At 44.8% G+C, this 15,207-nt stretch overlaps 1 protein-coding gene across 1 annotated transcript; it reads right to left on the reverse strand.

Annotated features, from left to right (window-relative positions):
- Nucleotides 1-931: 931 nt before the first annotated feature.
- Nucleotides 932-14,847, reverse strand: UCHL1 (ubiquitin C-terminal hydrolase L1). The gene is made up of 9 exons (XM_047857673.1): nt 14,735-14,847; nt 14,606-14,617; nt 14,002-14,130; nt 11,098-11,248; nt 8,924-9,009; nt 8,798-8,845; nt 7,855-7,921; nt 6,644-6,702; nt 932-1,368 (listed from the first exon to the last, which is right to left on the reverse strand). The coding sequence occupies exons 1-9, from the start codon at nt 14,765-14,767 to the stop codon at nt 1,282-1,284; spliced, it is 672 nt and encodes a 223-aa protein (XP_047713629.1). The 5' UTR covers nt 14,768-14,847; the 3' UTR covers nt 932-1,281.
- Nucleotides 14,848-15,207: the final 360 nt, after the last annotated feature.

The following is a 15,207-nucleotide window of genomic DNA, read 5'->3' on the forward strand; positions in this document are numbered from 1 at the left end:
ACCCTAGTGTGAGAAAAACATTGGACAAAGTTCAGTAGAGGGGCATCATGTAAAATACTTGTCCAGTGCTCCTCAAAACTGTTAAGTCCTCAAAACCAAAGTCTGAGAACTTGTCAAAGCCAAGAGGAGCTTAATGAGACATGACCACTGAATGTAACATGGTGTCCTAGATGGGATCCTGGAAGAGAAAAAGGGCATTAGGTCAAAACCTGGAAGAATCTGAATAAACAAACTATGGACATTAGTTGACAGTAATTTCAATTGTTGGTTCACTAGCTGTAACAAATGTTTCCTACTGACAGAAAAGGTTAATAGGAGAAATGGATGAGGAATATATGGCAACTCTGCAATAGCCTCTCAGTTTTCTATAAACCTAAAATTGTTCTAAACAAATAAAGTTTAAAAATCTTTTAAGTCTACAGGTGTATACAGTAATAGAGATATACAGAAAGGGGCACCTGGCTGGTTCGGTTTGTACAACATGCAAGTCTTGATCTCAGAGTGAAATCTGAGCCCCACACTGGGCGTAGAGATTAAAGTCTTGAGGGGCAGCCAGGTGGCTCAGTTAAATGTCCGACTCTTGATTTCAGCTCAGGTCATGATCTCACAGTTCATGAGATAGAGCCCCGCACTGGGCTCTGTGCTGATGGCACAGAGGCTGCTTGGAATTCTCTTTCCTCCTCTTTCTGCCTCTCCCCAGACCATGCTGCTCTCTCTCTCAAGATAAGCTTAAAAAAATAAAAGCTTGAAAATAAACAAATAAATATATAGGAAAAAGTCTGGAGACCCGCTGGACCAATACTATTTTCATCATCATTTTCCTATGGGCTGTAGGAGTTGCTTATATGGAAGGCCATAAACGTGTAACACTAGGATAACATACTGGAGGGTAAGGTAAAGGAGAAAATGAAAACCAGTTTAGGCTCATCCCTTAATCAGCAGAAAAGTTTTATTTCTTTTAAGGACAAACAATTAAACCACATCCAAGGCCTGAACTTACAGACACAAACCAAAAGTAGTCATTTAAAGCATTAGCTATTGAGGTACAATACATACACTGGGGGAAAATGCTTCGCCATCTGAAGCTTCTATCAAACTTTGCTCGATCAACAGCTGAGCTCTGCTAGTGCCTGGGTGTGGTGGAGGGTAAGAGCATATCTGCAGAACCAAAGGAGAACAGCTGTGTTCCACAAGTACTGAAGCATTTTAGACTGCACTGTGGGGACAGGTTTCACGCTGAAGGGAAGGGGTGGGGGGAAGCTGTGTCCCTCCCCTAGGGCATCAGGCTGCCTTGCAGAGTGCCACAGCAGAAAAGCGGACCTCCCCTTGCTCACGCTCAGTGAATTCTCTGCAGACCTTCGCGGCATCCTGCAAGGAGAAAGGTCATTAATATCCAAAGCAGCAGCAGCTCGAAATGAAGTTTCAAAAGGAAAGGAACAGGTCACCCTGATCAACGTCAAACCTCCCCTTAAACTTCAGAACCAGGGCTGATTTAAGACAAAAATCAGGTGATGGGCAGACAGGAACCCACAACACACAGACTTGACTTCGGAAGCTCTGACTTTTTTTTTACTTCCACCAAATACTCTGTGCTTTTCCCGCCTTGTGCCTGGTTTTGACAAGAAAACAACACTATTAGTGCTCTTCTCCTCAAAGCAAAACACGATAAAAAAAAAAAAAAAAATGGATCCTCTCTCCCATAAGGGATAAGGGGGCATAAGAGAAAAGTTCCCCTAACTCAAATTCCTAGGAGACACACATTTCAAGTGAACATTTCACAAAACAGCCTGGTTTTCCAGGTGCAGATGATGAATTCTTACTGACGATGGAATGACATGTGTGACTAGTTCTAAGGCCTAGATTACAAAGATTGGTAATAGAAAATTGATGCCAATGTTAGTTATTTACCAAATTCTAGACTTTAACAGCCTTGGCATAGTAAATATCAATCACTGTTTAGTCTGTAAAAAGTCCAGTGGAAAGACAGCTCCACAAACCATATTGAATATGACCTTTAAGAGGATACAACAGTCAGCTCCCAAGGTCTAAAACCAATCAACTCCATGAGTTTGGCCCTTAAAAGGCATCAACCACACCCAGAGTTTTGCTCCTGCTTTAGAACCACTTGTAAAAACTAGAGTGGATTCTATAGATTGATATCTACATATTTCACTGTCAGAATTTTTAATATACTGATATTCCAGATGTTCCTTCCCCAAATTGACTTTCCTATAGGGCCCACAATGATGATTAACATTAAAGATGTGTCTATAAAGGGAAGAGCCATCCCCTACAATGAGCAGTGACCTCAGTCCTTTCACGTTCAGAATTCTTGGATCAAGTTTATTTACTTTCTTAACAGATTAGCAGTACTTTACAGTTTAGACAATCTAAAACAACTGTAACCACATATACCAGCAGCCTTACTGAGGATAAGAATTTTCACTATGATGCTGGTTTATATTCCATTTAATTTTAAATGAGACTCTAAATAGTTGTTGTTTTAAAACAAAGTTTTATCTTCCCCACACCTCATAAATTCTACTCAAAGTAATAGTTTTAAGTTTCCTATGTGGGGCACACTTATCGTACCAGCAGTGTTCAAGAGGACAGTAACTACCTCAGACCTTATTAGAAGGACCAGTCTTTCCCCCAAATGGGTCATAAGCAGAAGTTCCGCCTCTGTTCTTATGCTCTCCCATAAGTAAATTCGACTCTGCAAATATCCTTCAATCCTGCTTTTCTATATCTAGGTCTCATTCTGTACTGTCCCCATATACCCCTCGTAAATCCAGACTTGTCTCTAACTGATCTCAGGTGTGTAACAGCAAACTCGAGGCAGTGACCCCACCTACTGTGGCATAATCTGGCCCACTAACACCTGCAGGTCATGAGGTTTAGGATGTTCCAAAGTCCGGTCTTTTTCACAGAAAGGTAGTATTGAACAGTGGCTAAGATTGTCCAGATTTGAACCATGGTTTTGTCATTCAAGTCACTGACGACCCCGTGCCTCACTTAACTTCATTTTCCTCATCTGTAAAACGTGAATACAATGCCTCAGAGCCTCGTTAAAAGCATCCCTAAAAGCTGTAGGTCACTTAGAAGAGCATCTAGCACACGGGTCGGCAAACTGCAGCCAACTGCCGGTTTTTATGAATTAAGTTTTAATAGAATATGGCCACACATTCACTTGGACACCATGTCCCTCAATGGACAGCTGTAACAGAACTGGATACGAGCACCCTCATTTTATTGCCCTTCACCTTACCGCACGTCTCAGACACTGCATTTTTATAGTGAAAGTCTATGGCAATCCTGCATCAAGCAAGTTATCAGCGCCATTTTTCAACAGCACTCGTTTGCTTTGTGCTTCCGTGCCCCATTGTGGTGACTCCTGCAACATTTCAAACTTTTTTCTTGTATTTGTTACGATGACCTGTGCTTAGTGAGATCTGACGGTCACTATTAGGATTGTTTTAGGGTGCTATAAACCACACCCATACGAGACCAGAGACCTTAGTATAAATGTCGTGTGTGTTCTCACGGCTCCGGTGGCCAGCTGACCCCGTGTCTCTCTCCCCTCAGGCCTCCCTATTCCGAGACAATGTTGAAATTAGGCCAGTTAATAACCCTACAGTCATCTGTAAGTGTTCAAGTGAAGGAAGAGTCCCACGTCTCTCACCTGAAATCAAAAGCTAGAAATGATTAGGCTTACTGAGGAAAGCACGTCAATCGCTGAGACAGACTGAAAGCTACACCTATTGTGCCAAATACTCAGCCCTGCCGTGAATGCAAAGGAAGGGTTCTTGAAGGAAATTAAAAGTGCTACTCCAGCAAACACACGGATGGGAAGAGAGCAGAACAGCCTTATTCCTGGTATGGAGGAAGTCTGTGGGGTCTGGATAGAAGATCAAACCAGCGAGAACATTCCCTTAAGCCAAAGCCCAACGAAAAGCAAGACCCTCACTCTGTTCAATTCTACGGGGGCTGAGGGAGGTGAGGAGGCTACAGAAGGAAAGTCTGAAGCTGGCAGACACTGACTCAGTGTAATGAAGAAGGCGCCTCTGTAGCATCAAAGTGCGCGGTGAAGCAGCCCGTGCTGAGGCAGTACATGCAGAAGGTCAGCTAGGATCAACGAAGGTGGCTACACCGAGCAACAGATTTCCGACACAGAGGACACAGCCTTCTACCAGAACAAGGTACCAGTTCGGACGTTCACAGTGAGAGGAGAAGTCCATAGTTGGCTTCAGAGCTTCAAAGGACAGGTTCTCTTGTTTGGGACTAATGCAACCGGTGATTGGAAGCGAAAGCCAGTGCTCACTTACCATTCTGAAAATCCGAGGGCCCTTAACAAGTATGTTGTATCTACTCTGTGCTCTATAAATGGAACAAAGCCTGGATGACAGTGCATCTGTTCACAACATGGCTTACTAAATATTTTAAGCCCACCGTTAGACCTGCTGCTCAGAAAAAAAGATTTCTTTCAAAATAGGACTGCTCACTGACAATGCACCTAGTCACCCAAAAGCTCTGATGGAGATGTGCAATGACATTAATGTGGTTTTCATACCCACTAGCAAAACATCCATCCTGTGGCCCCACAAATTAAGGAGTCATTTCAACTTATAAGTCTCATTATTTAAGAAATACATTTTGTGAGGCTTATAAGCTGCCATAGATATGGATTCCTCTGATAGATCTGGGTAATAAATTGAAAACCTCCTGGAAAGGATTCACCATTCTAGATGTCATTAAGAACATTCCTGATTCCTGGGAAGAGATCAAATATCAACATGAACAACAAGAGTCTGAAGGAAGTGGATTCCAACCCTCGTGGGTGATTTTGAGGGGGGTCAAGACGCAGTGGAGCAAGTAACTGCAGATGCAGTGAAAACAGCAAGAGAACAAGAATGAGAAGTGGAGCCTGAGGATGGGCCTGAGTTGCTCCAACCCCATGATCAAACTTTAACAGATGACGGATGAGCACATTTCTTAGGATGAGATCTACTCCTGGTGAAGATGTTGTGAAGACTGTTGAAACAACCAAAGGACTTAGGACATCACACAGACCAAGGCAGCAAAGCAGCGGCAGGGTTTGAGAAGACGGACTCCCAATTTTAAAACAGGCTCCACTGTGGGTACAGTTCTATCAAAAGCATCGCAGGCTACAGAGAAATTGTTTGTAAAAAGAATTGTTTGTAAAAAGAAGTGTCAGTGGATGTGGCCAACTTCCTTGCCGTCTTATTTTAAGAAATCACCTCAGCTACCCCAACCTTCAGCAACCGGCATCCTGATCAGTCAGCAGCCATCAAGAACGAGGCAAGACCTCCGTTAGCAAAAACATTATCTACCACTCACAGAAAGCTCAGATGATGGTAGGCATTTTTTAGAAATAAAGTATTTTCTTTTTATTTTTTTAATGTTTGTTTATTTTTGAGAGAGAGAGAGAGAGAGAGAGACAGACAGACAGACAGACAGAGTGTGAGTAGGGGAGGGGCAGAGAGGGAGACACAGAAGCCGAAGCAGAATCCAGGCTCTGAGCTGTCAGCACAGAGCCCGATAAGGGGCTTGAACTCAAACTGCGAGATCATGACCTGAGCCGAGGTCGGACGCTTAACCCACTGAGCCACCCAGGCACTCCAAGAAATAAAGCATTTTTAATTAAAGTAGGTGCACTGTTTGAGACATAACGTTATTGTACACTTAATAAACCACAGTATACTTATACTATAACATAACTTTTACATACACTGGGAAACTCAGAATTTCATTGGACTCGCTTCATTGCAATATTCCCTTTATTGCAATGGCCTGGAACAGAGCCCACAATATCCCTGAAGTATTTCTGTACTTGTAACAGAGCCAAATGCCACACGAAGCCGAAAACATTTTCTACCTGGCTCTTTACAGGAAGTTTACCAGCCCTTCATCTGCACATAGCAAGCACTCAAAAAAGATTAGTTATTAGTACAAATGAAGTACTTTTACCTTAACTGCACTTTTTATTGTATCACGATGAAACAGCTTTCCTTTATAACAGTAAATTGATTCTAGAAACTTGTTTTTAGGGTGAAGGGGCCTACAGTAGCCTACTGTCCAGAATTAAGAGGTTTCTATAGTCACTTAGAGTAGGATAGTGATCCTGCATCTTAAGTTCGTATCGAGGCAGATTTTGAATCTGCTTCTCTTGTGCTGTAACAGTGGACCAAAGGAGAAGAAAAAACTGAAGTTGACGGCCTAACCAGAATCCATAGTGCACTACCTATAAGACTGACCCAAATCCATCAGTTTGAGAGGGTTTAGGAAAGGCTCAGGCTGCTGTTCTTTGAGTCGTTAGCTATGATGTAATTTGACAAGAGAACAATGGTCACCTTAATCCCGAGAGGAAGTTAAGCAACAGCTTTCAGACTAATTCTAACCATAGGCTAAAGTCAGCACACGAGACAGATTAGTGGGGGCTGTTCTGAAGGATCCTGTTTAAAACCGTATCTTATAAGATAAGGTAGACAGGAATAATCCTTAAACCCTAAAGACTGCTATTAACCCAGGTGATTGGTGCTGGCCGCACTGACAAGGTATTAGCACTGTAGATAATATGGCTAAAGAAACGTGGACCCAGTCGGAGGCGGGTTCCGAAGATTACCTGCAGCAATGAGTCCTCTGAGCTGGTGCCATGGTTCACCGGAAAAGGCATTCGTCCATCTACAATGAAGAAGCCAGGCGTGTCAATTTCTCCGCACATTTGCTGGCTACTGTGTTCACCCAGCCTAAAGGGAAGTTTTAGATCTCCCAAATACCACTGCCACTCCACAAAGGAAGGCTGGTCAGAAGCAAATAAGGTTCAAATGCTCCTAGATGCCCATCCCAGGCAATTCTAATCCACAAGCAACAGGTCCACACAAGCGAAACGTAACCATCCTAACAGAAAGGCTTGTGCCCCATCTGCCGGGCAGGACCCCAAAGCAAAAGCCAGATGCAGCCTCCGAAGTACAGGGAGGAGCAGAGACAAGAAGGAATGCTTTGGATTTCACTGCCCCTCAATGACTGCCAACTGACCCCACGTTAGCTTTGCATTTATTTGCTCAAAGGTAGTTCCTGACTTGAGGCAACATGGCTACCAGTCTTCCTCCGTTAATACAGAAGGGAGGACTTTTACAAGATGGATAAGCTTTCTTATTGCCGTATACAAGCTAAGGGAAATTATCCCCCAACACATCCAAATTCTTTCTATACAAGCAAGATCACGTGCATTTATCTTTTTCCAAAAGTATTCCTTGTCAGGTTGCTGCTAGCACTCCTAAGCTAGTAATGCTGTAGTGGAAGGAGGGAAGAGGAAGTCTGACATGAATGCCCTGAACTGGCACTGATCTCCTTACTGGTGTGTGACCAAAGTCATTCCTTCTGCAGGTCACTGACTGACTGGTCAAGGGAAGGGTCTGGGTATGATAAAGGATTAAGTGCCCCCATGAGAATACCTTGCTGTCCTGACTTCCTGAAGATACACTCCACAAACATACATTAAGTGCCACAAAGTCACACACCAATACTGTTAAGAGGAATCTCATCTGAAAGAATGCATGAAACTATGGGGCGCCTGGGTGGCTCAGTCAGTTAAACGTTTGACTTCCACTCAGGTCATGATCTCATAGTCATGGGTTCGAGCCCTGCATCAGGGTCTGTGCTGACAGCTCAGAGCCTGGCTGTTTCGGATTCTGTGTCTCCCTCTCTCTCTGCCCCTCCTCTCCAACTCGTGCTCTGTCTCTGTCTCTCAAAAATAAACAAACATTAAAAAAAATTTTTAAAAATAAAAGAATGCATGAAACCATACTGGGTTCCCAAAATGGACAAACTTACCAAGTTCATAGAGGTGGCCATCCACGTTGTTAAACAGAATAAAATGAAAATTCACTTTGTCATCTACCTGAAGAGTCAAGAAATATTTTGAAAATGAGTTTTTATTGTAATATACATTGCATTAAAATTTTTTTTTCTTCAGCTTTACTGAGATATAATTGACCTAATATCATGTAAGTTCAAAATGTGTAACATGTTGATGTAATACACATATTCTGCAAGGATTTTAAAAGCAGAGCTTAATTTGTTAAAAAATAAATTGTCACTAAGTATGCGCTTGAACTGATTCGCTTATGTACCATTTTAAATCAGTATAGCTAACATGTATTTCCTATATAATAGACAATATTAGAAGACTCTTTTAATACCTTCATCTATTATGGTAGATATAGCGTACCTATCAGAACTCTGCTTTTCACTAAGAAAGAAATTCAGGCTTAGGGAGGATACGCATCTCACCCAAGGTCAAGACTAGAAAGTGGCAGGGTCAACTATAGTCATAAAGGCACTGGTAACCAACGTAAATCTAATTAACAGTTGACAGGAGGATTCTATTCAGATTAATGGTATATTTAAGCCTTCTAGAAACCATCAATCCTAGCTGGTAATCTTACACTTGGCCAAGAGTCTGTGAGAGAAGTATGTGAAATGCTCAATTTCCAGGAGGGGTGTTACTCTTGTAGAATCATTTGGATCTAAACAAAAAACCATCAGTTTGAATTTATTCAAGACTATTTTATTGCCAATTAGATTTGTGGGGAGCCATTTTATGAACAGGTGTAGTCAAAGTATTATTCTGGTAGAATTTTCTGGTGTTAATGGGCCTAGCTGGCCGTGGCTGGAAACATTTGCTGTGTTCAGGTAAGAGGTTCTTGTTCGTATCAGGGGAAACACAGACAGCACCTGGGCAGCCTGGCTCTGATTTGTATCTGCACGTATTTACCCGACATTGGCCTTCCTGGGCCACGGCATCATGGGCTGCCTGAATGGCCTGCAGGAAAGAGAGAATAATTAGCACAAAAACCTCTGTAGGAATTGAAAACTGATGCTCTAGAAGCCATCTTCCTACCTCATTCTTCTCAAAGCATTTTGCTCTGTCTTCAGGGGACAGCTTCTCCGTTTCAGAAAGAAACTGTTTCAGGACTGACCCATCCTCTTTGGGGGGGGGGGGGGGGGGGGGGGGGGGGGGAGAAAAGTCTATTAGTATAAATAAAATAACGCAAATGGGTGCACAGCCAGCCATGCTCAGTGACTTAAGTCTTTACTGTGGTCTCGGAGGTGGAAGAGCCTTCCTTTCCCCCTCAGCCGCTCTTGCAACCACCCCCCTTCTACCACATTCAAGTCACAGAACTCTCCATTCCCCCGGTGTGCCAAGCCCTCTTGCATCTCCTCCCTGCTCTCTCAACCTCTTTTCCCTCCCACCTCACACTCACCTCTCCAATCCCTTACCGTCTTCTTTACAGTGGTTGTGCATCTGTGACATGTATTTGTGAGATTTGTCATCCCATAAAGGCAGGAACTGTGGGTCTTGTGTGTTACTGTGTGTTACTGTTACCTACAGCACCTGACAGTACACAATCCTACATGGTGCAACTACATTCTAGTCTAGTTAACAATTCTCAAACCAAGATGTTTTACTTCAGGGTAGAAAATGCAATCTCCGTAGTATGGTTATCCAGGTGGACATTAACCTAAGGATCTTTTTTAAACAATTTTTTAAGTAAGAGCTTGAACTCAAACCCTGAGATCAAGACCTGAGCCAAAATCAAGAGTCAGATGCTCAACCGAGCCACCCAGGCGCCCTGACTTAAGGATCTTAAGAAATGGAAAGAGCCTTATAGCCTGGCCCAGAGACAAGTGACCGGCTGACGGTGTGGAATAAGCGTTTTGTCATTGCTCAATATGGGTAAGTCTAGGAGACACTGAATACATAGCTAGAGTAAGAGCGAGTTATTTTTCAAAAGACTGCATTCGAACTTTCAGCTCTAAGCGAAAACATATTCGTTAAGTGAAGATGGTTTAAAATCTGGAAGTGATAGGAATCCTCTTAACTTTATGGGGAGGGCTAGGACTCAGATTACATCTTTGGCTCTATCATGACCATGGTTACAAAGAGTTACAGTATCCCTCTGACCTCCGAACACAGTACTCTAAAGGGAGACTTACTGCAGAAGAAATAAAGGATCAAGCTACAATACTCTTTAATATGGCAAGTCAACATTCAAAAAAGTAGGTTCTAGAAGATTTGGATTATTATAGCCAAACGAGTTTTGTTGTTGTTTTAATTTCAAAAGTACACTAGCAGTCGTCTTGGCCACACTTACCTTGTTTAAAAAAGTATTTGACCTGCTACAGGCCACACCGTGGACTTTATTAGCTGAAATTATGCAATTCTTAGCCATTTCCATCCATTGTCTAGATCACGAGCTGGCCAACTACTGTACCTATTTTTGTATTATTGAAAACAGCCACACCCATTGGCTTACATCTGGTCTATGTCTGCTTTTGAACTACAGAGACCAAATGGCCCTCAAAACCTAAAAGACCTATTCTTACCTTTTAAGAAAGGTTATTGACCCTTGGCCTATATCATACGTTACACCGTGTATCTTAACATAGCTTAGTGCTATTAATTGTGCTTCGGACAAACGTCAGGGCAGAGACTGCTTTCTTCTATATCCTCCACAGCATTCACTGGAGGGGAGCTAACACCCCCCGACATGACTTTGTTCACAGCTGGATCTTTCAAGGTTTTGAGCTGCTGCTATGCTTCCCTGAAGGAATGTTCACAACATCTTTGTCCAGCTATTCTAGGCTTTTGGTTCTCCTGTTGCTTAGGAGACCCAGAACCATTAAAGACAGGTCCTTGGTGTTACTATTTTATGGCTGAACATCATCTCTAATTCTTCCGAATTGTTGAGACCTGCACAGGGGCACAGGGGAATCATGACGACTGGCTGTCTGCAAATGGAAGAGCAGAGGCAGAGAGGCAGTACAAAACTGCGTATCACTCCCTCTTCCCCTCCAGGTGGAAGAAGCTAGACCATGCTTCTTGGAAAATGAGTTTCCTTCCCTCAAAAGAGAATCAATGTTAATTCGCCTACTGATTATATCTGGAGAAGTAGGTTTCAAAAAAAATTGAAGGCAAAGACTTTGCAGAGTAGACCCCTGGGGGTTTTGGAATGACAAGTTATTGTGAACTAGAGGTCAACTAGAGGAGGACTACCCTCCACACCCACTTACCAAACTCCAGTTTGTCCTGGTTATTGGCCACTGCATGTATCAGTCCGATGGTACCACAGGAGTTCCCGATGGTCTGCTTCATGAAGTACACCTTGGGACTGACTTCTTGTCCCTTCAGTTCTTCAATCTGTTTTTTCCTGAAGTTCTCATGCTGTGAACATAAAAAAACATTTTTGTATCTCAAAATGAAAATGCAAAGAACTAACAGATGGCAGCACAGCGAGTTCTACCACCTAAATGGAAACACAAGTGGGATGTGGGACCAGGAGCCTTGGTCCTAGGTGCTGGCCAGTGACCAGAGAATGGCCTGTCTGCCTCCCACACCCACGTCAGCCAGCCCGTGGGGTTCTGAGAGGCTCGGAGACTCCACCCTCATGCTGCAGTGCAGTAATGGCCTTGGATGTTGCCCAAGGATCTGTCTAGACACCACTACAACCTTTTAGCTTGAAATGGATGGTGTCCTGAAGAAAAACACACAAGTTCGTTATTTTCTTCCTTAAACACCACCACCAACTATCTTAGTATTCTTTGAAGTTCGACCTCTATTGTGTGCAAGTATAATAATTCAAAAACAAACACAAAGCAAGACTTAACTGCTGAAAGGAGCAATTAAAAAAAATTAACTATTCCCTCATTCTTTTGGAAGGAAAGACAACTGGTCTAGGGTTCTGGGCTGTGATTTCACAAAATCGTCTCATCCTACAAGAGCAAGATAGGACACTTGTTTGTGTCACATTTGCAAACTACAGTTTGAGGACAGATTAACAATGGGGGGGGGCAGTCCTAAGAAATCAATAAATGAATAAGAGTAGAGATAGTGTCCAAGAATCCATTTGCATTTTGTACAGTAATTTAGTGGGCTTGTCTGGACCTTTTGCTAATGAATTTTAGACCTTAAAGGTAGGACTTCTCAGTTAAAAGCAAGGTGCCAATGTTATAGAAACACTAATTTCCCATAACCAGTGTAATTCAGACACGATACCAGAAGATTTCCAATTCCAGTTGCCTCTCATTACTGTACACATAACTGAAGTTTAAAGCCTTGTCTGTGACACCATAAGAATAAGAGGGCTTGTTCCACCAGACCAATTCAAGCTCCAACCAACAGGAAGTTCTAGCATCAAAGATCTACCGCATCTTTGAAATGTGTTAATCATGGACTTAAGGGTTTTCACTTTTCTAGGTTAACTTTTTTTTTTTTAATCGGATAGCACCATTCTTTAGTTGTTTGAGCTCTTGCATGGAAATACTTCTGCAAATTTTTCATTACCACTTAAAATTTAATGTTTCAGAGGTGATCCAGTTAGGATTTCATAACCTCTTAGACAAAAGTGGATCCTTTCTAAATTAACATCAGCTTGTTTGGAAATCAACATATAAACTTCAGCTTTTCTTTGAATTTGTCTCAGTGTTTAGCCTAGTCGGTGTTTTGTGTCACAGAACAGGTGGCTCAATAAATCTGACTGCCCAGCTGGAGGTGAAGTTGTATGAAGTATCGAGCTTGTTCAAACCAGACCGGTTCTCTACCAAGAGCAGCTTGATCAGCAAAAAGCAAGCAGTGGGCTTTTGAAAGACAAACACGAAGCACCACTGCCTCCCAGAGGCCTTGCCTGTGAGTGCTGCTCAAAATCTCCGAGTCATCATGGTTCCTCTAATAAGAGAGCTCGAGAGAAGCTCAAAGGAGAGAGGAGATGGTGTCTGATTCTGTCAACAGGGAAGCTAATTTGCCTTGCAATTATTTAGCGGCTCCGTTTTACCTAACAATAAAAAACATGTCAGTGGGATTAACCTAATAGCTTTAATAAGGGTTTTTAACTCACAACACAAAGCCCATTTACTAGGAGGAACGCCTGGAACTTCCCACAGAGCTTAATAATTTATGCCGAGGATGCTTCTAGAATACCCAGCCTTAGCATGGTGCTTCAGTGCCGCTTACTGTGTTTGGAATGATGCCCCAAATGCTAATATCCCAAGTTTTGTTAATGCAGATTTCATCACTCCCCAGTCAGGGGTCAAGTGACAGCAATAGGAGATAGACAATGCCATGCCAATTAGTGGGATTTCATACATCGCAAGACAACAATTATCCCAGCTACCTTTTTATATCTGATGCTCAGTCTTTGAGGTACATACATCCATGCACACTTGTAGGAGGAAGACCATCTAAAGGGAAATGAAAAGGTGTTTCCAAGACTGCTCTAATGCCCACCTATTTCATTTAGCTACAAGGTCAGAGAGGAAAGAGGATAAGAGAGGTGGAAGGAGGTCCCCACACAGGAACCACACGCAAATGAGTAAGGTCTTTTTTAAAAGCACATTGGGGAGGTTAAAAACCAAGTGTGCATGTTGTAGGGAGTGGAGGGATGGGAAGAAACAGGAGTCCAGTGGAGACCCAAGAGTGGGGATGGAGCATTAAACAACCTATTTTGTTTTCCTGTGGTCTAGGCAGGCAAGCCCGCCCCCCTGTTTTACTGTAAGGTGGGAGTCTGAGAACCAAACAATAAACTGACAGGCCACAGCCCTTAAAGGGAAACAACCAGCCATTCTTTGGAGTGGAAGGCTCTGAAAAGCACAGGTTCAAGCTTACTTATGAGTAGAGTAGGATGAGTGCTTTCTCTGGATAACTGAGATAATAGAACAGAGATGCTGTTTCTCTTTGAATTCCAGGCAGTGCTGGATGGACGAGCGAGGAGCCAATAAATCGTTAACAGCCAGTGAGTAGATAGCATGACACAGAGGGCTTCTCACCCCATCCCCCGCAGAAAGAGGGCAGTTTTTCAGGTGTGGACGCGCAGGCCGGGAGGGGAGGGAAGCCGGGTGTCTACACTGTCCTCAACGCCTCACTCGGGTTTGGGAGCAGCGCACACGGTCCAAGGCCCGAGCACCCCGGGCCCCACGCCCTACCTGGGCGGTGAGGGGAAACAGCAGCAGCAGCGCGCAGGCGGGAGCGGGCACCGAGCCCAGAGCCTCCTCCTCCAGCCCCAGCACGTCCGCGAAGCGCCACTGGCCGGCGACCCCCAGCCGGGACAGCACCTGCAGAGAGGAAACAGGGCGGCCAGGCAAGCGGAGACCCTCGAGTCGCGGGCACCCGCCAGGCTCCGGGGTCGCCCCCCCGCAGCCTCCGCGCCCCGACCCGAGCCGGGGAGGAGTAGCGGCCCGCCCCGCCCCCCACCCCTCACCCCCGCGGGCGCAATGACACAGCACAAAGCGCGGCCCACACGTGGCTCCCGCGAAGCCCGGGCACACGAGTCGGCGCGGCCCGCGCCACGCCCTCGGGGGCCGGGCCAGCGCTCACATCTGGGCGCAGCCCCCTCCTCCCTCCCACCGCTGACGGTTCCGCAGAGTCACCGCCCGACCCCGATGCAGGGGCGGAGGGAGGGCGCCCGGAATGCGCCCCAGCCCGGCCGCCTGTGGAGCGCGCAGGATGCCGCTGGGTCCCTGCGAGACAGCCGGGGCCGGTGGGCGCCTCCGGGGGATGGGGACAGAGGCGGCGCGAGACGCCACTCACTTTGTTCAGCATCTGAAAGGCAAACGCAAAGAAAAAATACAAAAACAAGGCCAGTCATCGATGCAGCTACCTGGCCAGGGCGGACCCTCAGCCCTGAGCTCCCGGGGCAACGATGCACCTGACGCTCACCTCGGGGTTAATCTCCATCGGTTTGAGCTGCATCTTCGCGAACCGCAGGAGGAGCCACTGCCCAGAAGAAGAGAAAAAACAGCAAGCGGAGCCGCCCAGGCTGCCGCTATAAAGCGCCGGCCTGACGCACTTTAGGTGCCTGCGCAGGGGGAGCAGGGGCAAAACCAAGAGACGGGGAAACGGTCAGTCGCTACCAAATGGGTACGAACCCCCCCGTGCGCCGCGCAGAGTGGTACAGCCGGGCCCCCAAACCTTGCAGTCTCACTTGCTGGTGAGATAATCTGGTGGTTGTGGAGATGGTTTTTGTTGGTGGGTTTTCCTTGAGCGTATGGAGCAGTGCTTTAGATGGAGTCTTTTTTTTTGCGAAGTTTCTGGAAACCTATCCTTCTTACCATCCCAGTTACCCGAGAGCTCAGGGTTTCTGAAGCGTTGAGAAAAAGCCCAAATTCAACAGGTATATATTTAGTATGAAT

This window comes from Prionailurus viverrinus, chromosome B1 (genome assembly GCF_022837055.1).
Source record: "Prionailurus viverrinus isolate Anna chromosome B1, UM_Priviv_1.0, whole genome shotgun sequence".
Classification (NCBI taxonomy): domain Eukaryota; kingdom Metazoa; phylum Chordata; class Mammalia; order Carnivora; family Felidae; genus Prionailurus; species Prionailurus viverrinus.